The sequence below is a fragment of the Zootoca vivipara genome, chromosome 10 (assembly GCF_963506605.1).
Source record: "Zootoca vivipara chromosome 10, rZooViv1.1, whole genome shotgun sequence".
Taxonomy (NCBI): Eukaryota; Metazoa; Chordata; class Lepidosauria; order Squamata; family Lacertidae; genus Zootoca; species Zootoca vivipara.
Window position 1 is genome coordinate 44,163,294 of NC_083285.1, and position 26,975 is coordinate 44,190,268.

General features: G+C 48.2%; 1 protein-coding gene and 1 non-coding gene across 3 annotated transcripts in view; both read right to left on the reverse strand.

Moving 5' to 3' along the window:
- TRIOBP (TRIO and F-actin binding protein) overlaps positions 1-25,326 on the reverse strand; it is a 61,645-nt gene extending 36,319 nt beyond the window's left edge. For both annotated transcript variants that reach the window (XM_060279850.1, XM_060279849.1), the window contains exons 1-8: positions 25,286-25,326; positions 23,184-23,376; positions 15,593-15,729; positions 15,171-15,312; positions 13,808-13,982; positions 11,667-12,057; positions 10,844-10,976; positions 5,852-7,216 (exon numbers count right to left, since the gene is read on the reverse strand). In XM_060279850.1, the coding sequence (XP_060135833.1) occupies positions 5,852-7,216; positions 10,844-10,976; positions 11,667-12,057; positions 13,808-13,982; positions 15,171-15,312; positions 15,593-15,729; positions 23,184-23,333 (2,493 nt within the window). In that variant the 5' untranslated portion in view covers positions 23,334-23,376; positions 25,286-25,326. The remainder of the gene's footprint in view (positions 1-5,851; positions 7,217-10,843; positions 10,977-11,666; positions 12,058-13,807; positions 13,983-15,170; positions 15,313-15,592; positions 15,730-23,183; positions 23,377-25,285) is intronic.
- On the reverse strand, positions 14,898-14,973 carry TRNAE-CUC (transfer RNA glutamic acid (anticodon CUC)). The gene has a single exon. It is a non-coding gene; the product is annotated as a tRNA-Glu (tRNA).
- Positions 25,327-26,975: the final 1,649 nt, after the last annotated feature.

The window sequence follows — 26,975 nt, forward strand, 5'->3', positions numbered from 1 at the left end:
TTCCTCAAGCCTTGAAAAAGAATATCGGTCCTATTCCAAGGATGACGTAGTGTGTGTTTGACTTAGGTCAAACTTACTTGAAGGACCCTATCACTATACAGTGGTACGTCGGTTTATGAACACAATTGGTTCCGGAAGTCTGTTCATAAACTGAAGCATTCATAAACTGAAGCGAACTTTCCCACTGAAAGTAATGGAAAGTGGATTAATCTGTTCCAGACGGTCCGCGGAGTACTTAAACTGAAGCGAACTTTCCTATTGAAAGTAATGGAAAGTGGATTAATCCATTCCAGATGGGTCCGCGGAGTACTCAACCTGAAGCGTACTTAACCCGAAGCATGGGTGTAATTGGTTCCGGAAGTCTGTTCATAAACTGAAGTGTTCATAAACTGAAGCGAACTTTCCCATTGAAAGTAATGGAAAGTGAATTAATCCGTTCCAGATGGGTCCGCGGCGTTCATAAACCAAAAATTCGTAAACCGGTGTGTTCATAAACAGAGGTTCTACTGTATGCACCTACCAGTACAACAGGGGGGACAGACGGACTTGCAGCCCTCAGGCAAGATTTGACCCACCAGTCTTCCCCGTATGGCCTGTAAGGCTGTTCCCCCTAAACCACACTCAACTGCCCCACACCACACAAAATGACGTGGCTACAAAAGAACAATCTATCAGTAGCTTAAAAATCAGTGCCCAATTGTTCAGCAACAATTTTTCAGGGTCAGCAACCTTTTTCAGCCATGGGCCATCCCTCAGACCATGTGGTAGGCCGGACTGTTAAAAAAAAAAAACCAATTCCTATACCCCACAAATAACCCAGAGGTGCATTTTAAATAAAAGGACACATTCTACTCATGAAAAAACACACTGATTCCTGGACCGTCCGCGGGCTGGATTGAGAAGGTGATTGGGCCATGTCCAGCCCCTGGGCCTTAGGTTGCCTACCTCTGTGCTGGAGCCAGGCACAATTGATGGGTAGGGGAAGTGCACCCTGCTCCAAGCAATTTCCATTTAAATTGCTGCTAAAAGGGAAGCTTCCACCTCTGTTTTGGCAGTGGCTTCAATGCAAACCATTTGGTGCAGCAAAACCCCTTGTGCTGTGGTGTCTAAGTGACCAACAAGCAAGTTAGGTGCTGGACACCTGGGAAACACTGGGCAGCAGATTTCTGACCGGTGGGCTGGACAACCCAGCTGTCAGACATAGGACATCAGGTGATCGGCAGGTGGGTTGTCCCACCCACCTGTCAACATTGGTCCCCTAGGCCAAAAAGGTTTTTTCACCCCTGCAGTACAATCACATATTCAGTGGAGTCGAGGACCACCTTAGTGGTGGTGCCCCAGTTATGGAATGCTCTCCCTAGAGAAGTTTGCCTGGCACCTACTTGATTGTCCTTTTAGTGCCCTTTTTATTTTTCTGAACTTTTTAGATACAATTTGAATATTGACTGTTTTATGTCACTTTTACCATTTTGTGGCTCATGTTTACATTTTGTCTTATTCTTTTTGTAGCCCATGCTATAAGAGAAAAGACAAAGCACTATAAAACCAACCCCATCTTGCTAAGCATCAAGGATCCCCAAATATTGTTCTTGCAGCCTATGTAAAGTTTGGCATCTCTAAAGCCAGTTAAGTAATCCAGCATAGGAGCAAGTTGTCAGCTGTAAGGTCAAGGCCACTCTAGAGCAGAATTAACACATAATCTTATGCTTGTACCCAGAAGTTACTTCCACTGAATTCTACGAAGCTTCCTCTCAGTTACATGTGCATAAGACTGTAGCTTTAAACAGGTTGTGGAACAAAAGGAAACAATTGGGAGACACTTACCTGGTTACTTTACATCCTAGCAATAAAAAACCCCTACATTTTTAAAGAGTTTCACTTGGATCAAGAAGCCACTGAAATGAAGTCATTTTTGCCTGATCTTGTTTCAGTAGATTCCAAAAGGATGCAGGAGAAAGGAAGACTCACATCAACAATGCACACCTCCAGAGAAAGCAAGATAGGCTAGCTATCGCCTGTACACTATATCCAAGGTGTTCAGCGACTGCCTCTGCCTTCCATCTGTCTGTCTTACTCAGGAGTACATCTGTTGTAGCAAATTATTGCCCTGCTCCTTCTTAAGCTTAAATTACATAGCTCACCTTGACAGGGGGGCTTTCAGACAGGGGGTTTAATAATGCAAACTGGCCGTTCAGCTATCCCAAATGGGGCATTGGCAACAGGTTTTGTTTTGTGTCTAATGTAACCGATTTCGCTCAGAAAGGGTAAATTTGGACTTAAATGGGAAAGAGGGGGCAGAGGCTAGCATTTTGATGCTGGTGCCATTGTGTGAACACCCTTCTAGAAGCATGCATAATTTTTTTCCTTTTGCATTTTTTACAGGTCACCTAGCATAATGCACATGCTTTCAAAGCAATGATCAGGAGCCATTAGCTGGGAGCCTGTATATAACAGCGTTCAGGGCGCGAGGTGCCGTTTCTTGTGTAGCCAAAACAGTACCACGCAGGGAGGTATCAACAGGCATGGGAGAAGGCCAAGGTTTTCAGAAGTACAAAAATATTTTGAGAAAAATACCCAGAGGGTGGGAGCCTGCACACCCCAAACAATCCAATGGAGGACCACCAAATTCTTGGACTTTTTGGGATAGGGAAATGAACAGGGGAGAAAGAAGAAATCGAACGGAATAGCTGAAATCCTGAACAGCAGCAAATCTATGCTACCACATTTTCGTGCAGGCCTTGCTTATAAATCGTTTATTTGCGCAGATGCCTCAAATCTATCTACAAATACAGGTATCACCCATCTTTGTGATGATGAATGTAGTCTGAGCACATTGTGAGAAATGTTTCTAGCCTGGGCCTTTGCCAACGGCACTGTGGCCTTGGGATATTTCACTCAACTCACCTCTGAATAGGGATTAATTGAACTCTTGGGCTATTTGTTTTACTGCTCTTACAATTAAGGTGTGTTGCATGCTCAGCAGTAGAGAGGCAATGTCTGGAAAAGAGATGAGATGCAGGTGCTAGGCTTGCCCAAGGCATATAGGTAGACACATATCATTCCATTTCAGCTGCATTTCGAGCAGAGGCTTGTTCAGAAGGGTGGGGTGGGGGGGACATTGTATAAAAGATACATGCTGATACACAGGTTGAGGAATCAAGCAGCAAGCAGTGGGAAAGATCTCTGCCTAACAGCCACTGCCAGACAGAATAGACAAATATTGAGCTCATATAAGGCTGCTTCTAATGTTACCTAGATAGGTCTCAAATCCATTTCCCCAGCATATTATTGCTTCCACTCAGTGGCGGAGCTAGGTGCTCCGGCACCCGGAGCACGGCTAGCCGCCTGCGGGGGTGCTCTGGTGGCGGGAGCCTCCCAGGCTGTGCCCCCCCCAGTGGGCGGTGTTCACTTCCCCCAGCAGCCGCCAGCTAGATTTGCGCAATCGGCGGTCAGATTTCCGCGACGCCAATTGTGCCAATCACGAAAATCCACCCACCAGGGGTGCCAGCAATGCCACGCCGATCCGCCCAGGGGGATTTTGTCACACACACCCCGGCATGACACCCGGGGCGGACTGCACACTCCTGCTTCCACTGTCCTAGAACTGTGACCAAGCATTCCTTAACTGAAGAAACCAGGGATTGAACATGAGGCCAAGGCTGCCCTCCTACCATCAAACTACAGCCTTAGAGAGATAGTATCCACTGCTCTATTGATCCTTGGCTGTATTGCCAGCATACATTACGGTGGCCCATTTTGGACATTCATCATGGATTCTCTGGTTTAATATCCACATCCTTCCATTTCATAACCATTGACCTTTATGAACAATACGTAGCTTCTTGGAGCCCAGAGATGAACATCAGGGCTATGTTCTCTTCCCTTAATGTACTGCCTTCAGAGCTATGATCCTGGTTTGCATTAAAACTTACTTCCCCGTTTCAGACACAGAATAGAACCCAGGTTTAAAAGATTAACTAACTAACCAGGGTATTATTTCCTTCGGTTTACATCTGCCCTTCCTTCTGAAAGTGTGCACAGGTCGCTTAACAATGTAGAATCTGAAAGAACTATACTTATGGCTAAAATGACAGTTATTGAAACTACAGCGCCTCCATGTATCTACCCCTTTCCAAAGGACTGGGCAAATAAAATGTTCTGTCTGAACACAGTTGGAAAAGGGAATGGATTTCACCTGAGAGGGAGTTCCTGAGACAGGGTGTCACTATGAAGAAAGCCCCGTCTCGCGGTCACACCCTCCTTGCCACCCACAGTGATGTTACTGCGAGAAAAGTCCCTCCCTCATGAGCTGCATGTGAGACACATAGGGAGAAAGGTGCTCCTTCAACTATATAGTTTAAATGTATTTAAGTATATGCAAGTATATTTAAATTAAATCTAATCCCGCTTTAATATCCTGCTTAGTTTTTAGCCCAATAAATATTTATTGCTTGCAGCCATAGGTCACTGCAAATACAGTAAAATGCCTATTAGCACAGACATAAAACATGAATAAATATACCAATATTAAAATCAACCTTAAATCTTCCAGGGGTTACTCTTAAGATTTAGCTTGCTCAAGTTAACACGTAACCTCTACAAACCACTGACATTCAGTTTGAGATTCTCAATCAGATTTTCTTTGTTGAAATTGCAAACAGTGCAACTTGATAGCATATATACTCACTTTCATCAGATAACAAGTTAATTACTATCTCCTGTGTTGGACACCCACTACATCGTGACACAAGATAAACAGTTTCCCTTTCTAGGACAGGCATACCGTGGTCTATCCCCACGCAACTCTTTCAAAAGGATGCACAATCTGTTTCTTACAGGGATATGACAATGCCTGCCATCCAAATAAATGGGTGGCATCTGTTTAACTGTTAATCTGCAAAAGCTTTACTCTACTGCGGGTAGGTAATGTTAAATAAACACCTTTAGATTTGATTTATCTTTTTTAAAGTGCAACATACCAGTGAGAGGAGCGATTATTATTAATCACTTCCCTATCCCAGGACAGATGGAATGTTCCAATTTAAAGTGGGCCGAATGCCAAGGATGGCTGGCTGCCTGCTCTGTAGGAACTGAGTACAGATTAAGTCTGTCCTGGGTGATCTTCCTTCCCCCTTGCTCTCAGGTGTTCATATTTCATGGCATGCATATATATTCTGGATCATGTTTTTGTTAACTCTCAATCCCAGTTTAATATCCTGGATAGTTGTCAAAATTAAACCCGTTAAACCCAAGCTTTCCTTTTGGGGCAAAATGGGGAACACTGGTTAAATGCAAACCACGTTTGCAACGCCAAAGATGTTGCACAAGAGGAGCATGCATTAGGGGGAGGTGTCATGAAAATAAGATACAAATGCATTATGTTAGGGGAAAATGCTTGCAAAAATATCTACATTGGGTCAAAACTGCATATAAATATGTGTCTGCTAGGAGAAAATGACACTAAAATGCTGATGAATTTTCATGCTGTCTCAAGTGTCCTTGGGCATAAAGGCGGGAGAGAAATTGATTAAAGACCAAATAAACACTCCATTCCTTGTGCAACTTGATTTGTTGTATGCCATTATGAGGAAACCTTCGTGACCCAAGTTTTGAATATTAGGCGCAACAAATTTAGTCTCCGTTGCTCCAGAGGACAAAGAACAAGCAATCCTGACTAAAGGATGGGAGAAGTGTAAGAGTTGGTGGTCTCTCCTTTGCAAGCAGTATTTAACGTTTGAAGTCAGCTGATATATGAGCATACTGATGCCAGGGAGAAGCTGGGGATTGAACCTGTGACCTTCTGCACGCTAAGCAGATGCTCTACCACTGTGCTATATGGTCACCACCTTACCTGATACAAGAGCTTCTCTTTGTTGCTCTCCGGTCGGCTCTCTGGCCTCGCGGGACTTGGACACCTTCCCCGATTCGTACGTTCATCCTCTACCTGTTCCATTGGACTCCCTTGATTTCTCCAGTGACCCTCCAATTGCTGCTGCTGCTGCCCAGGCTTTGCCGAATGAGGACATTCTCCTTGGTTCATCCAGTCTCTCTCCAAGAGCTGCATTGGATGCACGTGGCACAAGGACCCTTCATGGCTCTTTGGGCTAGCCTCCGGCCTTGCGGGGCAAGAGGGGTCTCCTGGGCCAGCCCGCTTCAGCTCAGACACTGGCAGGCTGGCAGGGCACAGGGATGTGCTGCTATCCTCCCAGTTGTCCTGCCTCCTGGGAGCAAAAGGGTTGACCGGCTCTTCTTCGCCCAGCCAATCAGTGTCTAGACTCGTCTGTAGGGTCCTGGTGCAGACCTCCCTTGAACTTTTCCAACTGTCCTCTGCATGCTGCTTGCTGACAGCGCAACACCTCGCCTGCTGTGGATACGTGCGACTACTCTCTGCCAGCCGCCCGGGACTGGGAGACCGCCTGACCTCCCCAGAGCTATGCCGGCTACTTTCTCTGCACCTCCCTGGGCTCAGGGAGCGCCTGGTCTCTCTCTGGCTACCCCCAGGACTAAACAGACCCCCAACCTCTCCACGGTTTTTCAAACCAATCCCTGTCTCTCTCCCTGGGCTGAGAGCCCGCCTGGCCTCTCCTTGAGTCCCTCGGCCATCTTCCCTGTGCCTCGGGGGACTCAGGGCCTGCCCTCGGCCTGCCATTGCCCTCCCTGGGCCGAAACTGCACACAGCTCCCTGGTAGTCTCTTGGCTCCTTCCTCGGATGCTCGCCCGTGTCAAAGGGGAGCAAAGGCTTGCCCCGCGCCTTCCGGTCACTCTCCTTGTACCTCTCCAGCTGCCTTGCTTGACCCTTGTCCAAACTCCTCCCGGGGTGGGCTGTGCTCACGGCGCCCAGGCAGCTTTTCCACTTAGTCTCCGTGCTTTTCCCAGAGCGGGGCGAGAGCTGCGATTGGCTTTTCCTCCCATCACCCGTTGGCTTCCTGTGACTCGTGGGGCTGCGGAGAGGAGCCCTGTCCCTGTCGCCTTTCGGATGGGGCACGGGGTCCGCCCATTTCCGCCGCTCCGCCGGCTGCTGAGGTACCACCAAGTGTGGAGACACGGCCCTGCTCCTGCTCTCTCTCTCCGGGCGCTGAGGGGAGCTCCCAGAGCCACCGGGCTCCCCTTGGCCCCTGCTGCTTCGCTCAGGGCGCTGCTCTGGTCTCCCTAGGCGCTGGGGGCCTCCTCTGCTCTTGCTGGGCTGATCTGGCTCCCAGGGAAGTCTTTTGCTAACCTGAAAAAGGAGGAGGAAATAAGTAGCCTTGTGACAGCAAAAGGCTAACCCTCTGGGTCTTATGTTGGGAATTAACATTGCCTTGGACCACATCCATCTTTTTCTCCAGCTCAGTAACTGTCTCCCCAGACTGACAGTGTGGAAGCAGACTAAATTAAATCAGCTGCTGCTGTTTCAACTGTGTCCAAAATGGATCACTTCTTTGGGGAATTATAGGGACAGAACTAGCTAAACTGTAGGGACAGAACTACCTAAACTTATTCGTGTATGCTACTACAGCGGCAAGAATGTTACTCGCCCCCAAATGGAAAGAAGTAGATGTCCCAGCAAAGGAAGAATGGATACAAAATTTTATGGAATTTGCAGAAATGGCGGAACTTACTGGAAGAATAAGAAATCAAGATAATAAACTTTTTTAAAATAAAATAATGGAAATGGTTTGTTGAATATTTACAGATAAATTGTGAACAGATGGCAGGATTATTGTAATAACCTGCAGTTTCATAAGAGTATATGTTTAAAGTAGATGAATAAATGAGCAAATTAAGTTAATTTGAATTTGCAGAAGATATTTAAAATAAATTTAAGGAGCCGGAGAAAGAAGGGGAAGGAAGTCAAGTTTTGAAATGTCAAAATGATTGTAATATCAGTGAAGTGTATACACCTGAAGTGTGTGTGTGTGTGTGTGTGTGTGTGTGTGTAATGCATCACTTCATACCACACCATTGTCAGTCTTACTTATGCTCAAGACCCACTGGGCTTGAAGGCCACCTCCTTCCTGGGCTACCATGATCTTTCGGCCTAGCACCACGCAGCATTGGACCTATCTTTATTTCAATGCCTGAAGTAACAGAAGTCACCAAGTAACAGAGCCATTTGCATCCAGGCAGTGCCTGGAAAATAAAGCCCAATGTGAGCGACTGCAGAAAAGTGTCACCAATCACAGCTGGGGAACCTGATCTGGACAGTGGGCAGGACTGCTCACCTGTTAATCACCTGACATCAGAACATCATCAATGATTGCTGGGACTTCAAAGCACCATGTAGGGTTTGCAAAGAGCTCTAACAAGATGCTTCGAAGCGCTGCTGACCAGCAGGCTTGAAGCCACCACTTACCAGCTGATGGGCGGTAATGCCAAGCCTGCTTTCTGCAGGGATTGGCTGCGTGACTGAGCTCCCCATTTCCCCAGGCCCCTCACACCAGATGTCACATGAGACTTCAGATGCGGGGCAGGTGGGAGTGGTTTGGGGAAAACATCCTTGTGGGCCAAATTGGGACTCGCGCTGGCCTGCGGGATGGAGCTTATCACCAGGACTCAGGAAGCCTCATAGAAGATCAAAGTGCTCCTTCCTGTTTCCATCCATCCGTCAGCTGTTCCCAATGGTTCTCAATGGGGCTAGGAAGGCATCAAAGTTGGGAGCTGCCAATCTGTCCTGTGGGGGTATGTGAAAAAGGAACCTCAGCCCTTGGGCTGGGAAAGGTTTTCCATCCCTGCTATATATGTTAGGGAAATTAAGCAAGATTGGTCATTTATTTTCTATTTCTTGGCATTAATTTGTTGTGTAAGCAGCCATGCAAGCCACTTTAAGACCAGCGTCCTGGAGATGCCCCCAAGTTCAGGATGCTTGGCCTTCTTTGGAGCCAAACACCCAAACAGCTGCCAGAGGTTAAAGCTACATAGCTATGCTGCCACCTCCATCATTACTGACCATGAGATGCTTTAGGCATCTTTTGAAGACTTGCCTTCTTACCCACAAGCTTTCCCCAGTTGTTAAAACTGTCTTCTGGATGTTACAAGGCTTGACTGCATTTCTGGACTCTTAAAATCGCTGTCCTTGGTAGCTTGGTCTTTTTGTTTGCTCTAAACCACTTAAGAGGCATTTTATACAATTAGCCACATAGAAATGATCTTAAATAAACACCACTCAGCCCCTTCTTTACAGCCTCAGAAATTTCACTAGCCATTGGCAACACAAACCTCCTTCGTAGTAGCAGAGGCTGGGAACTAGGGTGTGTGTTTTACTTGTCATAAAGAAAGCCAAGACAGTGAGGATGTTGGACTTGACACTCGTAAGGAATTGCAAAACATGCAGAATGTGCTTGATAATCCAGAAAAAGCAAACATGGCACAGGCCAAACTGGTCAGCATTGGACTAACTTGTCCAACAGGCTGTCCCCAGCTGATGACTTCTGATCCCAGGCATATCACCTGTGCTCTGTACCTCTTTGTCATCTTCTTTCCCTTTTTTAAAGGATCACTAGGTGGAAATACAGTCGTACCTTGGAAGTTGAAAGGTACCTTGAAAGACTTCCAAAAAGTTTGGAAATCAAAGCGTGGCTTCTGATTGGCTGCGGGAAGCTCCTGCAGCCAATTGGAAGCTGCAGAAGCCGCACCGGATGTTTGGCTTCCGAAAATTGTTCGAAAACCAGAACACTCACTTCCGGGTTTTGATCGTTCGGGAGCCAATTTGTTCAGGAGCCAAGGCATTTGAGATCCAAGGTACGACTGTACAAACTGAACTGCTGCACTACCTCCCATTTATGTATAGTGCTAGTATTTTAAAAGACTATGCATGCATGTGCATGCCTAGCACCACAAAGGGAGAGGGGAACCCCATAGAAACTGGGGCTGTGGCACTGGCAGACACAAATAGCAAAAAAGTGGCAGGGAAGTACAAGCAGCCTACAGCAATTTTGGTCACCCAGCTGTACCGCTGCGGCGCTGCCACCCTTTGGCAAGCGCAATGAGTCACCAGCCTTCCACCCCGCAACGCGGATATGGCAGAGTTGGGTGGGGAACATGTGAACAGCGGCGTGGTGATCCCTTCCCCATTCTAAGGATGCAAAAAAAGGCTTGAGGCAGAGGCTTCGAAGCTCAGCCATCCTGATTTTCGGCTTGGCTGGCAATGCAAGTCAAAAATGGTCCACAAACACACAGAGATACATACTAGTGGTGCTAGGAGGGAGCAGAGCCAGTTCAAGCAGCTTTGAGTAGGGATGGAGAACCGGCGTCCTTCCAGAAATGGCTGGACATCAGCTTCCCATCAGCCCTGGCCGGCATGAGCCCATGGTCAGTGATGACGTCTCCCAGTGGTGCAATGGATCAGTGCGCCTGGCTGTTAGCTAGAAGGTTGGTGGTTTGAGCCCACCCAGGGATGGCTGTGGGCAGGATTCCTGCATTAGATGACCCTTGAGGTCCCTTCCAAATCTATAATTCTATTATCTCTGATGTGGGAGGGTGGAGCCCAAGAACATGTGGCTGGCCCCCAGATTTGGATTTGAGGATCTGGTGCGGCCAGAGGGAAAGGGAAGCTGGTTAACTGTGTGCCAGGAGGGGGCAGCAAAGGAGGCGCAACGCAACAAGGTAGTCCACTCTCAAACCAGTGCACCTTCTGAGGTGGTGCAGTCTTCTGTTAAGATGGTACCTAAACAGCCTCATTCTCTCATACCAAAGTCGAGTAAAGATCGGAAAGCAAGAGCTTTGCCCTTTGAGGAGGACTGTTGTAAGTACATAGAGGCAAAATGAGGAAAACAAAGGCCAAGAGAGAATACAGTTTCAGCAGGCCCCATTCTCCCCCCACCCTCAGCATCCCACTGCCGTTCCTCACTATGGACTAGCCACTCACATCTCTGCGCAGACTGGGGCTTGATTGCCTCCTGACTAATCGCCCTTCCTTTGCCAGCTTTAGGGTCTTACTATCCAGTCGCTCCAAGAGTCCCTCTTCCAGGGCTTGGAATGCCCCCAGTGTCTCCGACTTCCTAAACATCAGAAAAGGGGGAAAGGTGGGGGTGGGGTGGGGAAAGAACAGATAGTTACGAGGTGCTGAATTAACAGCTGACCTTAAAAAAAAAAAGCACCTCCAAACACATGACAAGGGGCTTTGGGCCCCCGTTATCGGATCTTGGAGGGCGGCGTTACCTTCCCCACACTGGCATTGTTGAGGCTTAGCTGGGTTAAAAAAAGGTAAAAGTAAAGAAAGGACCCCTGGATGGTTAAGTCCAGTCAAAGGCAACTATGCGGTTGTGGCGCTCATCTCGCTTTCAGGCCGAGGGAACTGGTGTTTGTCCACAGACAGCTTTCCAGATCATGTGGGCAGCATGACTAAACCACATCTGGCACAATGGAACACTGTGACAGAAGTCAGAGTGCACGGAAACACCATTTACCTTCCTGACACAGCGCTACCTATTTATCTACTTGCACTGGCATGCTTTCGAACTGCTGACAGGAGCTGGGACCAGAACAGGAGCTCACCCCGTTGCTGGGTACGTCAGGGTGGCAGCCAGGTCAGAGATGTGCAGGTGCCCTTCTGAAAAAACTGGATTGGTTCTGCTGTTGCACTGACTTTGCTTTACCCCTACTGCCAGGGTAGTGATGCTCGTTTCAGGAGACCAGCTCCACACAAAAAGACAAGGCGCGATTCTCCCAGGGCTGCCCCATTTCCTCACCTGCGCTCGTGGCCAAAGATCCGCTCCACCTCCACCCGGCCAGGACTTCTGGTGCGGCTGCGCTCTTTTTCAAAAGCTTGCCGGTGGTCCAGCCGCTTCACCTTGGGCAGGTCGGCCAGCATGCTGTACTCCTGCTTCATCAGGCCGTGGCGACCCTCGCTGCTGCCGCTCGTGCGCCAGCTCTGGTCCGAGTCAGCGGAGCTGATGGAGGAAGCAGGCCACCTGCCGGGGCCAGAGACATCACCACGGGCAGGCAAAGCACCACGGCCTGCACGGGGAGGGGAAGGGGCCCGGCTCGGCTCGGACTTGCGTCGCTCCAGAGAGAAATAGCCGCTCTCGGCTTGATGCTTCCTCCTGCCGTCCCCTTGGTCTTGGCTCACGGCCCTGGAAACTGGGGGGGGGGGAGAAAGATCTTGCAGCAATTCCTCCCATGCTCAAAGTGTGTGTGTTTGTGTGCACAGGAAAAGAGCACAAACCAGCAGTGAACTTGCTGTGCCAAATGGACACCCAGTTGCCTCTCCAAGCAGAAGAGATTTATTTATTGGCCAGAAGTGGGCAGCACAGCAGCCAGAGAAAGGGAAGCTGTGGCCCTCCAGATGTTGTGGGACTCCAATAATCATCAGCTCCTGCTAGCATGGTTGATGGTCAGGGTTGATGGGAGTTGTGGTTGGCATCCGTCTGTCTCAAGGGACAATGGAGTGCACCTCCGGGGGTGAGGTCGAACTACTGTATTAGCAGCACGGAAGTGACCTTTCTGGGGCACAAGCCTGGGCAGTGTGTATGGAGGTCCAGGGCTGCCCAGATTACAAGAGCCCCCTCTCGACGGCTTCACTGATGTGGTCCAAGGGAAAGCAGGGCAATACATTTGGCACCAGCTTGGCTGCAGGAGCTGCCAGAAGGAGGCATACAAGGCGCCATCCAACTGCCTTAGGGACTCCACCCTGGATTTGTGTAGGGTTTACTCTTTAGCCTTTTCTTCTCCCAAGATATCCTGCAAAGCAGTGGAGGTGTAGGATCAGAGTTTTCTCTCTTCTACCTGGGCTACCTTCCCAGGTAATTCCTTCTACAGCACGTGCAGAAACCACCTCCTTGACTGTGGAACCCACTATTGGTCTCGTCCACACAATCCGCCAGAGCCTATCCTCACATGCAGGGGAAAGCCCCTAATTCACTGAGGCTTTGAAACCCATCTGCTACTCTCACCTGTTTTAGCCGGCCAGTCAAAGCCGTTTCCCGGGGCATGGTCACTGTCGTATGGTGACAGCATCTAGGAGCCACAGGTGAGAGCTGAGTGTAGGGGTGGACAAACTGCCCCAGAAGGAGCATGACATGTCCCCCATCAGAGCTAATATCCATCCCCTAACGAAGAGGACTGCAGGTTCTCCATCCCTGCTCTGTTGCATAATGAAATGGCTGGTCCCCTAAACTCACCCCTTTTGGAATATCCAGAGGGCCACCTCCTCAACCATACCAAGGGTACGCGTGCATTATAATGGCATCTACATTTATTATAAGCACTTCACCAGCAGGTCCCAGGTCAGGTGATAACAATTAAAAACTACATCCTTCCATTCGGTTATTGTACTGTGGGCAGAATCCAGTTTCTGGGATTTCCAGGTTGACTTTTCAATGCAAAAGCTCCCCACGGTTAATAGCCCTCCTGGTCAAGGGACAAAGGGAGGGATGCGAGAAGCACGTTTCATCAGACAAGGATTTTTGATTGTGCAATGGGACTTCTGCTTTCCTCCCCTCTGAATGCCAAATATGGCCCGAAAGGCTGGGGGAGCCCCATAACAGATTTAGGGGGTATGGGGGTGGGTGGGACGGGAAGTCGCCTCAAACTAGTGGAAATCCTTGCAGTGACAGGACGCATGACTCAGCACATTTTGCCCTTTGCCATCTCAGAACCCAGCTAAAAGTTGCTTGAGATCCTAATCAGTGGGAGAACTGATTATGCAAATGTATTCCTGTTTATTAAATCCAGGCACAGGATCTGGGTTCCTAGTGCAACACTGCAGTTACAGTTCTTTCCTTTGGGATGGTGTGTTCCCACCCCCAGAAGAAACAAGATCTACGGAAAGATCTGTGCTGGCAGGAGGCGGGGAGAGGTCAGCAGACCGAGGAAGGGGGATGGCACAGACCTGCTTTTGGGCAATTCCAGGACTCTGTTCTCCCAGAGGATGCTGGGTCCGCCCATCTGGGCCTATCAGCATGCAGTTTTTCGGGTCGTGCCTCTTGCTTCTGGCCTGCATAGTACATCATGCTGTCTTTGTCAGGCTCCAAAATGCTCTCAAGCAGCCGGGTCATTTCCCAGTCCTATGTAAAGGGGAGGCAGGGGACACACAGAAAAAGAGAGGCTGTTTCCTACACTGCCCTGCTGCCACTGCCTGTCAGCAGGAAAGCCTGTGTGTCAGAGATACCAAACATCAGGTCCCCAGTAGAAGGGCCCCATATACTTTAAGTCAGGAACGGAGGATCTTTTTTTTCAAACTGAGGGCCACATTCCCGCCTAGGCAAACGTCTGGGGGTCACATGCCACTGGTAGGCAGGCCATGAGGCAAGAAGGAGGCAAAGCAACACCTTTGTACAGTAGGCTAGTTTCGACCCTCCATTCAGGCATGCAGGATGCCATATCAGAGCCCAAGGGCACATTCCAGCTGAGCCAAAACACTCAAGGAAGGTGTGAAGTGGGGCCACTGAGGGGGGTAGCCTGCAGAAAGCTCCGAGGGACAGATTTGGGGCCAAGAGGGCCGCATTTGGCATACAGTCTGAGCACTGGTGCCAACTCTATAGGGCCAAGGTGTTTTTGCTGCCCCTCCCCACCCCGTGTCTGTGGGGTAGGGGCCAGGCCCCCTCACTGTTGAGGGGGTGAAGGAGGCCAAGTGCGGTGTGGCTTCAGTGGACGGCTCCTCTTGAGAGCGAAAGAGAAGGAGCTGCTGGCCACTGAAGCGGCGCCGTACTTGGCCTCCTCCTGATGATGCAACATTGCATGTGCAATATGCACCGGGCTCCCTTGATCTCGGGCGCAAGTGGGTGCCTCTGAATCTGAGGTTCCCCAAGTTACTGTACATATAGAGCACGTGGCTTCCCCCAAAGTGCCTCGGAAACCGTAGTTTACCCCTTACAAAGCTACAGTTCCCTAGACTTCTATTTTAGAGATTCGGAGAACTGCAGAGTTGGGAAGAACCACAAGGGTCACCTAGTTCAACCCCCTGCAATGCAGCAATCGTTTGCCCAATGTGGGGCTCGAACCCATGGCCCTGAGATTGAGAGTCCCGTGCTCTACCAACTGAGCTATCCGTGAGGCAGCCCTGTGCTTGAAAGGCATGGTGACCCTAAACCTCAAGGCAATGTATAAGGATCTGCTCTGCCTCCCTTTGCTTGGTGAGCAGGCATGCAGTGGTGCCTCAGCAGGGATCTAAAGAGGCTCGAAAAGAAGGAATATTACAAAGGGAACATTGGACTGCCAAGAGACGTACACACATGCACACACGTCCATCTCACCTCAAGCGTGGCACGGGCATCTGTGTCAACAACATCCGCTTCTGCATCAAGGACGGTGCTGGTGCTGGGACAGGTACTAGCTTCTGCGGGTTCTTCCTCAGCTCTGCAGCTCAGCTGGGTGTACTCCAAGCTTTCCTGCCAGCTGCAGGGCAGCAAAAACACACGCAAATGGTCAACAACCACCCAGCATGTGAGGGCTAAAGCCAAGCGCTGGGCCCATGGCAGAAAGTTGCTCAAGCATTGCCCGTGTAAAGGCAGCCAACGCTAAGAGCCAAGGAGGGCCACAGCGGCTGCCTTACTGTTGCACCAGCAGGCAATTTGAACCTGGGGCTTCCTCAGAAATTGCTGGACTACCTTTCCCCACATTCCTTACCACCTGCCAATGCTGGTTGGGGCTCCCACGGCACATTCGGAAAACTTACGTCTCATCTTTGTCCTCAGAGCCCACACAGACATAGAGTTCACACTGGGGCACCAAAATGCACAAGGGGTCACAGGGACTGGTCACGTTGGCACCATCGAGGCAATTGGGAGTTTTCGCCGCGTGTTCCTTCGATTCCTGTCAGAAAGGAATGGGAGTCGGCAGGAGATATTTCAAGGGCACCACAGTGCTCCCTCTGCCCTCTTCAGGGCACAGAAAATGTCTTCCTTGCACAGCAGAGAGCAATAAAGAACGTTGCCACATCCCCCCCGAGTTGCGTTCTCAGTCTGCTTGATGAAGAGTTCTGTGCAAGCTTTAAAGACTGCAGTGTCCTTTACACAAAAAAGCCCTTTGAGACACTGTACCACTTGTATAGGAAAGTAATAGGTGAATCCTCTTGTTTTTATCCTCCCCTTATTTAGGCAACAGAACTATTTTTTTGAACAATCTGATCCTTAGTTCTTGGGAATTTCACTCTAACCCAAGGCCATTGTGCAATTCCCCAAGATCAATGGGAAGATCAAATTCAAATACAGCACAGCCTTCTTGATGGTGGCTCCTCAACTGTGGCACTCCCTCCTAGCATATTTTGATGGGTTCATCTATCAGCCCTTTGAAAACAGCGACCTGTGCCGGATTGACATATAAGCTAAACAAGCTATAGCTTAGGGCCCTACTGTCTTGGGGGGCCCAAAAAAATTAAAGGAAAAAACCTGGATGTACATTTCCAAAATATAAGATAAAAAACAAATAAAATAAAACCTACATACAGCAACAGTGTTTTGTGTTTGTAGGCTCCTTTGATGTAAGTAATGGGCCCCGCCATAGCTGCCACGTCCCTGTTAGAAAAATATGGGATCAGCAGCGCCAGCACTGGAAGTCACTTCTACACATGTCCAGACATGTGTAGAAGCAACTTCCGGTGCCGGTGCTGCCCGATTTCCGGTGCCCGGACATGGGCAGAGCAGCACCGGAAGAAATCGGGGAAATTACGGGATATTTCGCCATTTGGGATGACAGCGGGAAATGGCTTTAAAAACGGGGCTTTCCCAGGGAGACTTGGCAGCTATGGGCCCCGCCTGCTAGCTTGCTCCCTAAAATATCACTGGTTTGCTCATTTCTATATATAGGGCGCCGACATTCTGCATATAGCATATATTCAACAACAAAAAACCAGCGACAATTTGTTGTTGACAAAGGACAGCTGGACGTATAAAGGGCCCCATTACCTTCAGTAGCTTAGGGCCTTATCAAACCTAAATCCGGCCCTGACAGCGACAATTTCTGTTTAATCTTTTGGACTATAGTTTCTGGGATCTAGAGTTTCAAAAGAGGGTTGCGGAACCACATGACCAGGAACCAAATATCTCCCTCTGCCTTTTGCACATCCCAGCTACACAAAGGTTCAAGTAGCATTCAACATTTATCACTCTGCCCACTTTTGTCTCTGCCCCCCCCCAACTTGCACACAGCCCGCAGACGTTTGTCCACAAACTTTGGACTAAAAAACAAAAGGCACTCCCCACCCCCAAAAAATCCCTGGCCGAAAAGGCTATTTTGCTTCACATTGTTGCAAATGGCACAATTTTATTATTGTATTTTGTAATCTTTGGCTTGTGTCCTAAGTGAGCCCAAGGGAGTTCACAGAAGGAAGAGTCTGTCTCCTCCAAACTCCAGCAGACTCCTGTACCCTGCACCACAAGGTTTTCTTGAGAAAATCAGGAAGAACTTCCCGACCAATGATATATGGGGTGCAGGGAGCAGCTGGAGAAAAGCATTGGTGGGCTGGGGAGGCACATCCTGCCTCTTTCACAGCAGAACCTGGAACTCCTAACACTGAAAAGCTAACACACAAGTTACGACTGGCAAGAGAAGCATAACTTTAGGGCCACTTTTGCTGGAGACTGCCGGAACTTTATTGTCTTTACAGGAACACCAGAAAGTGGAAGACCAGTCCCTAGGGTTTAAACCAACATATGGATTTTATGACAACCAAATTTCACATAGATATACAGACACACACATACACATATATTTCTATTTATGGAAATGTCTGCTATTATTGTGTGGGAATTGTTTTCATCACAGCAGTGAAGGTTTCTCCAGAGTGAATAGTTGCAGCTTTTTGGTTATGCTGATTGTGGTTATGTAAGACAACTATAAAATGACAATAAAAAGTTAATTCCCCCCTCTTTTAAAACTTTTTAACAGCATCTGGCACCACTGCAAAGCACAGCTGGTGACAGTCCAGCCCAGCCACCCTAATTTTCCACAGTAATCTATACATATAAATTAGACTGGCAATTTTTATTTTTATTTTTTGTATTTTGTAAATTTGGACCACAGGCCTGTGCTCCGAGTCCTTTAAGTGTCTAGCAACACCTTGCGGGTGGGGGAGAGGGAATCAACCCAGATTAGTCTTGGATCTTAAATTAACTTTAATTTAAGGAAGGAAAACTCCATCACTTCCTTCCAGTACAGCTCCCCATGGCCCATTGTTCTGGAGGGGGGTCCTGATCCTCCAGAGAGCCTTTTTTGGAGGGGGTCACAGATGGCTTCAGGGAAGGGAGGGATGGGCAAACTTTGCTTTTGTGAACTTGCTTAGGGCGACTTATGAGATCCAGGCCTTTGGCTTGCGGCTATAATTCACTCTGAGGACAGTAGTTCAAAGAGCAAGTTACAGGTTCCTAAAGAGAGAGGAAACATTCTCAGACTCTAGCATGCTTAGCGACTGAAAGTCAAACGTTGAGCCTTCCCCATTTGTTCAGATGAAGCATTCTTTGTGTTAAGGCTTGCAAACCAAAAATATAAATAGCATACGCCAAACGCCGTTCTCCCAATTGATCAACCGTGGCAATCAATAGCTGGCAAAGGGCATGCCGCCTCCTGCGCTACATTAACTGGAAGGTGTAGATCGGATGAGCAACGCTTGCCTTGCGCTGTCACAAACGTAAACAGGGGAGAGCACTCCTCTCCTGACAACCACCCTCTCATGGAGCCCTGCTCTTAAAAGGTGCCTGCAGCACCTCCAATGCTAAGGAGCCTTCCTTGTTTCTTTAGGCATGGCACCGGGTCACCTAGATAGCACAAGCTAATCGGGCAGAGATAGAAAATCTTCCTGCCTTGTACAGGAGGTTGAGCTAGAAGATCACCACCCAATCCTATGGTTCAGGAAGTCTCCACTCCATCCCTCCTACTCAGCCCCACAAGCAAGGCAGGGGAGCACCCCGGAAGCACAGGAGGGCTCAGCAAGATAGGAAGCACTCCTTATTGCCTGAGCTCCAGCGCTTGGGAGAGGGGATTTCACAAGGCTCCAGAAGCAAAGACAAACAGCAGGTCCTTCCCTGCTCAGATCCAGAGTACCATTTCAAGCACGCCTGTCCCTTTAAGAGTTTCCTCGCTGCCCTAGCCAGCTAGAGAGCCATCCCACCCACCCCGCCTTCACCCCAGCCCAGTTACCTTAGCAGGTTATGATCTCCAAAAGGGAGGGTCCCTAGCAGGCTGGTTGTCAGCACCACTTCCCTTCCATTGTCCTGATCAAGTGGGGGGGGGGGAGAGAGAGAGAGCAGGGATGGCTCTGAGCAGATCGCAGGCGAGCCAGGAGGAAATTCTAGAGGGCCAGTACTGGGGAGAGAGGGAACCTCATTACTATTTCATAATCCGAGGCTGATCCAGCGCAGCAAACAATGAACAACACGAAACCCTTTGTTAACAGGACACCGGCTGGCACCCCATAGGGAGGGATGGAGTTTACACCTGGCCAGCCAGGGAATGGGCCAGGAGCTGACAGGTGACTCAGTCTGCCTGGCCTTTTAATCCAGGGCCACAGTTAAAGACCAACACTTGCGCTTGTCAGGTTGGCATCTCTATCCCACAGAGCAGGGACAGGGAATGTGCAGAGCTCCACATCCTGCTGGATTACCGCCCTGTCATTCCAAACCCACTGGCCGTGCTGTCTAGGGCTGGTGGGAGCTGGAGTTCAGAAACATCTGCAGAACCACAGGCTCCCCATCCCAGTCCTGGAAGGAATGTATAAACTCTGGGCAGCAGAAGCAAAAGCATGACTTGCCAAAGTGAAGCGGGATTCACAGGTTGCAGCTATTTCGAAAGTGGAGTGGAGGAATAAAGGTGCTTCTCTCTCCCCATTATCCAAACCTGTGAATTGTCATTCTGCTGGGAGATTTGGGAGCTTTTAGAATGGCCTCTATGGATTTCTTGCTGAAACCAAGACAGGAATGCAGGTTTCAAGCCAGATCAATGTTTATAGTGTAGAAGTAGCTTTGGTACTTTCCTGAGCGGAGGAGAGGGATATAACTTTGACCATAACCAGTTCAGGCTTCCTCTTTAAACTGTAAGGAAGATTAAAAAGTGGGGGCTTGACACTCCACTGTTAGAAATATCACAGCTGATCAACTTTCCCTAGGTGTGGACTCCTAGTACGGCAATTAAACTCTTTTATTTAGCACACAGAAGAGCCAGCGTTAGTCCTGAGAAACTTAGGACCTAAGTCAATCATTTAAAGCACTGCAGGTGACCCCAGGATTTGTAGCCGCTTCTCCTCTGCTCTTTTTGAGCATAAACAGTTGGCGAGTGTTAATGCTGTGTGGCATCCATTCTCCTTTATTCATTGCAAGAGAGCGGTTCCTGCATTTATTTATTTTTAAATGCTGGAATGCTACTAGGCAAGGTCAAATGTAAGCAGGAGATGCACGACCTGTAGTTTCTTCAGGCAATGAGAATTGCATTTCTTGTGCCCATGGAAAAACATGGCCAGATTCAACCCCTGGTATCTTCAGGTGCAGCTGGGAAAGAGCTCTGCCTGACTCCCTGGAGAATGCTGCCGGTCGGTCAGTAAATAGATGATACTGAGCTGAAGCAAACAATAGTCTGACTCAAATTAAAGGTAAATCAGAGGAGCCATCCGGACTGCTGAATTTCAGGCTTGCAAGCTCCTTGAGGGATAGCCTCTTAAAGCACCAAGCCCATGGATAGGTGTGTTTATCAAACAATAATGTGGAAGTTTTTCCTGCTGAATTACTCCCTGCCCCACATATCCGACGAAGTGTGCATGCACACGAAAGCTCATACCAAAATATAAACTTAGTTGGTCTTTAAGGTGCTACTGAAGGAATTTTTTCATTTTGCTTCGACTCAGACCAACACGGCTACCTACGGTACCTGTAACTATCCCTGCCCCACAGTTGTTAAAAATACAGAGCCCATCTCCATTAAAACAAGGAGACCACTAACCGCACTCCCCAGCAACCACTGAGACTTCATTTGCAGCTTTTTACACCTCTTGTCAGAACCCTTAGTATCTCATTAACACATAATCTAGCAGTCCCTGTGGTCTCATTCAAAGTCCACATTCACAAACAGCACTCAAGTGCCTTTCCTTTCTTTCTGCATGTCAGCAGGGGAAGCCCCTGCTTCCCTCCAATAACTGCTCGGATTACCAGTTCCCGCCACTGCCCCCCCCCAAAAAGTCGCTCTAAAATATGGAAATGGATGAGCTGGGCAAAGGCCAGATCCATTTCCTGCTCTATGGCAGGGATGCTCAGCCTTTTGACACGTCAACAGCTGCAGAAAAAGGACATTTCAGCAGGTGGAGCTCCTCACATGGCAACAGGGCAAGAAAAAGCGGCATTTACCAACATTCCCTCTTCTACCCAGCTCTTAAAGGTATAATAACTCCGGTGTTGGACGTTTGGTGCTCCTCACTTTCTGGGTCGAACCTTGATTACAGCGTGCAGGTACATTAAAAGCCAAAGGAATTACAATGAGGATGTGGGAAGGGCTGGAGCTCAGTGGCAGAGCATCTGCTTTGCATGTAGGAGGTTGCAGGTTCAATCCCCGGCATCTCCAAGACCCCTGCCTGAAGAGCTGCTGCCAGTAAGTGCAGACAGTCCTCAGCTAGATGGACCAACCCGTCTCAACTCTGCATGAGCTGGCTTTCTATGTTGGGAGAAACTGATGTGATGAATCTGGGAAGAGAGACCAAGCATGAGCATAGGCAGCAATTCCAAACAATGGATTGCGGGGGGGGGGGGGGGAACGATCCGTTGAGGAGGCCTTGGGGAGGAGGAGGTCCATCCCTAGGCTGCCCTTAGAACAACCGGACGAAAGGACCGGAATTGGAAGAGAGGATGGCAAGCAGAGGCTGGAAGGCAGCAGTTTACTCCAAGACAACCTGTGTGACTGAGATATTAATGCAGTTCTCAAGATCACAGTCAAAACATTAAACCACTAAAACACATGAGCAATTGTCATGAAAGAGCCAATATCTAAGGAAAATATTATGAACACCCAAGCTGTAGGGACGGTCACACTCGGCGATCTCTGTGTGTTGCTGCAAGTTTAAAGGCACCAGCCTCTCTCGTGATAACGGTCTTGATCCTGCACTGCATTAGCCACCATCATGCCTCAGTCCTTGGCTACCAAATCACATCACAGTTATGCTCCGGTCCCATTCACTCAGCTCTGCCGATAACTCACGCCACACCATTTTCTTATTTTCCCAGCCTTTAGAAAACTTACCCCTCCCTATGATGCACATGCCATGCTGCTCTGGCAATTGTCATGCTCCGTCACCTGTCAAATTGCCAATTTTGGGGAAGGTTTAAAGTTATTTATTAAAGAGATCTATTGACTGCTTTTCAGGCCACATTGTCCTCACAGGGCAATTTTACCCCCCCCCCCCAAAAAAAAGGAAGAAAAGAGAAAAGATTAAGGCATGCAGCATAAACACCACAATTATGTGCCAAAGATCCTACTAAGTTAGAAACAGTAGCAAGAAACATTTCAAAGCACAGCACATTGAAACTAACCAAACACAGACTGGAGGGAAAATGTTTCTGACGTTCTCTTCAAGACAGCAGTTATGGGTCCCATCCTTATTTCCCTAGGAAAGGTATTCTAAACAAGTGGAGCCACAACCAAAAAGGCCCTGTTCATGGTAGGAGAAGGCCTACTCTCAAGGGCAGAGCATCTGCTTTACATGTACAAGGTCCCAGGTTCAATTCCTGGCATCTCCAAGTGGGGCTTTGGGGGTGGGCTAATGCTCCGAGGCAGTATAAGGCAGCTTCCCACGTCGCCCACCAAGCCAATGGGTCAGTGAATCTGGCTGTTAACCAAAAAAAGGTTGGTAGTTTGAACCCACCCAAGGATGGTTGTGGATAGGATTTCTGCATTGCAGGGGGTCGGCCTAGATGACCCTTGGGATCTCTTCCAACTCTACAATTCTATGATTCTTTATCAACAGACCACAGAGCAGTGCCTCTTACGCAGATCATAAATCTTGGAAAGCCTTATACAACTGATCGTTTAGGAATATTGCTCCTTAACATTACTTCTCCTTGGAATTTTCTTGGGAACAGCCCCCCCCCCAAATGCAATAGAGCAGGCATCCCCAAACTTTGGCCCTCCGGATGTTTTGGACTACAATTCCCATCATCCCTGACCACTGGTCCTGTTAGCTAGGGATCATGGGAGTTGTAGGCCAAAACATCTGGAGGGCTGCAGTTTGGGGATGCCTGCAACAGAGGATACTCTCCCCCTCTGCCCACAATAATCAAGGTCAAATGTAAGCTCACCTGGTTACCATGCTTGTGAGCCGTGACAGTTCGAAAGCAGTTCTGGCACCGGGTCTTGGCAAATACATTGGCCTCGAATTTCTCACACAGAGTGCTCTCTGACATTTCTGACATGGTCCATGCAGGGAAGGGAAGATTCCCCCAGGGCATGCAGTTTTAGGGAACAAGCTTCAGGGTAGGGGTGGGGAAACAGCTGCAACGAAAGGATCATAAGACATAAGACACAAGACATCAGTAACCCCCCCCCCCCCAGTTTCCCTCAGCCTTATCAAAGAGAAAATGTTCTGTATAGCCTAGTGCTCATTGGCACCAACCAGCAGGAAGTGTCTCATTCTCCAAGAACATCAGAGGAGAAGGAGGAATCTTCAAAGAGCATCAAAGTCTGCAGGCCAAAAACAGACTCGGTGACGGCAGCCATGGGGAAAGTGCTTATCCATCCCATATGTGGGGCAGTGTGGTGTAATAGTTAGCAATAAGAAGTGGGGAGACAGCAGCTCAGATACCTGCTCAAACCATGAAGCTCACTCAGACAGTCATTATCATTCAGCCTCACCTACTTCACAGGGCTGTTGTGAGGATAAGACTATGGGATCATGTAGCTCAGTTGGTTACAGTGAGGTGCTGATAATGCCAAGGTTGCAGGTTTGATCCCCATATGGGGCAACTGCATATTCCTGCATTGCAGGAGGTTGGACTAGATGATCCTCAGGGTCCCTTCCAACTCTACAATTCTGGGAGCCTCATTTTAAAATTCTACCGGACAAGTCAGACATGCATTAAAAATGTGGACATCTAGCAAACAGTTATGTCAGCATTCTAGGGCCATTGAGCTTGCTGATTTCTCATTGGGCTTTTCTTGGGGCGGGTTTGTCAATTTTTTTGGTACTTTTTCAAGCTTCATGGTTTCTCTGAGCCAGCAGCTACTGCTCTCTTATGTTGGGGTGGTGACATTTTAGCTACATTATAAATGGTACTCATGGTTTGAACATTAGAATGAGAAAGAATAGCATTTAGCATGCAGTAAGATTATCACATTCACCCCTTCACCAGGTATGTCAGGTAAGCAATTTTAATTTGGCAGACACTGGAAATGGAAAGGGCCAAGTTCATGCACAAGGGACAACTTGGGGGAGGGAGAAGAGGAGAAACAGAAACACATGCTTGGTCACCAGATTAATTTTAACAGTGAGGCATCAATCAATGGGTGTTTCCATAAGCATTATGTCTGGATTAATAACCATTGGCACCTACCCTTGCTTTTAATCTATTGGTGCTCATGAGGACATAAGGGAAGATGAATAAAATGAGGTTGCTTGAACCAAGCATGAAACAAAATTGCCTTTGCAATTTTGCAACTTTAAAATAAACATAGGCCTAATTTGTTTCCCACCACCAACAGGGTTTCTATCTACACATACTATTTCTGTGTGCTGGATTTTATGAGCCACCACAGTAATTTTATTTCTTTGAAAGAGGTCGCTGGGCTGGGCTCTTCTTTTAAGAAATAATCCATCCAATCAAACACAGCAAAAGGCTGTGAAGAACAGACCAAACCACCATACAATGATCACTTGCACACAATTCCCCCTCACATCACAAAGCACAATATCCAGTCTGGCTAATCAATCAAAAGACCATTTTAGTATTAACCAGAACTACCACAATATTTTTGGTTAAAGCCAGTTAAAATGAATTCATCCTACATCAGTGGGTACTGCAGAAGACAAACTCTCACAATTAACACATACTGTTCCAAAGCTTCTTCACTTCTCAGCCTTGCGTGACTTCAAATTTCTTTTTTGGCTCCCATTTGCAACGCCCCTACAGCAATAAAACCAGGTTTTGTCATATCACCTGGACCTGGGGAAGCCACAAATACTTGACAATCCACTTTCTGCCTTCAAACGAGAGGGGGAGGCGTTAGGTAGTTTCACGTGTGTTTATCAAAATTCGGAAATACTACTGTACTAAAATACTTCCGTGTTGCTTCCCCCAGTTAAGCTTATCAATATGCTCGCAACTTATCAATAAAACATACCGACAGAAAACAGCAGAAACGCGCGCACCCTTCAAAATGCAATCCTAAATATATATATACACACGCGACTACAGCTGGAGCCCTTCCGCCGCTGTCTCCTCTCGCTCTCTTTTTTTTTAACAATGAATACAAACTTTCCTCGGGGAGGTGGACCGAGAATACAAGCACCGGCCCCTTTCCCATTGGCTGAACGAATCACCTTCATTTGAATGCTACGTTTTAAGTGGCTGTTTGAGAGAGGAGGGTGGGCTAATTCGGGAGCGAATCAAAACCGCCGGAATGTTGATCAGGGCTTGGAACTTTCGGAGTCGAAACTTTTGTTTTGTTTCGTTGTTTTATACATAATTAGCTCGGCGCCTCTTCATGTTTTGCGAGCCACGTTGCAGCGGCGCTGGGGATGTGATCGATTTCTCCCTCCCTCCCTTTGCAGCGTGAGCTCGCTTGGCCTTCGTGCCAAACCAGCGTCTCGCTGATGCTCCGAGTATTTTGAGTAACGTGGAATCTACCCAAACGCAGCCACATGTGTTTTGACTCCCTGCGGAGTTCTCTGCCTCGGCTTTCGCCGTCACGGAAGCCTCTGCCTCGCTTTCTCGGCTTAGCACTCTTCAAAGGGTCGGCGCAATGTGTTTTGCAGGTTGTTGAGGGAGCAGCTGCAAATGACGCCTCCTCTCCAGCCCCGCCCCCCAGCAAGGTGCATCTTAGTACCTTGGGGCAGTTAATTTATTTTGGCACCTTAAGCAGAAAAAAACAAAAGTCCCATAAACACCTCTTCGCTTACCTGGCAGTGAAAACAAACGTCAAATTAAATAGCTAAACAATTTGCTGACCTTTCCCTCACACTCAAAATCAGCTGCCTTAGGCAACCACCTCACTGCTTAATAATGGAAGGGCCAGCCATGATTTTTTCGTCTCCCCTGATCGCCTCCTTCCATCTTGGTCAGGCATCTAGTTCATCATCATCATCATTGCAAGAATGCTGTCCTCAGTCATATTACATATTACTGTCCAGGGGAGCTTATTTTAAAACAGCTGTCCTAAAAATGCTACAAGGCTCTGCATTGTGTTTGCTGCTGTTTCGTGCACTATGATTGGAACACAGGAAATAGTGTTATACCTGGTGGTCAAACCACTGGTTCACCTAAGCTCAAGTATTGCCTAGGGAACTTGAGGTCCTCCTGATGTTGCTAGACTTCAGCTCTCATCATCCCAGACCATTGACCATGCTGGCTGAGGCTTATGGGATTTGGAGGGCCACAGGTTTCCCATCCCAGTTCTAGCCTGACTGACAGCAGGTACAGGGGTTCAGATAATATTATTTCCCAGCCTTATCTGAAAATGGTGGACCTAGCAACTGAGAACATCCATAGGCAATGCATGGTGTAGTTTTGACTCTGGACTAGTGTTTTTAAAACTCTGTATCCTGAAGAAGCTTATTGGGGATTTGTTAAGAAGATGACCGTCAATATGGAGGACTAGATTTCCTTAATGGCTGCTGGCCGACTGCAGCTGATGTTCCCTTCAAATGTGCAGCAGCAAGGGTGGCTGTGGCCCAAAGTGTCCTCTGAGTTCAAGAAAGGTGACAGGAAGGCCCAACAGACCCGGCTTATCATGCACCATGCAAACTGAGTATGCTGCACATGAGAACACACATCAGAATTTGGTGCAGCTTCGGTTTTGCAGCAGACAGTCCAATCTGGAAATGAATCCCTGGAAGGTAAAAGTTTCAAAGCTGCTGTCATTATCTACAGACTAAG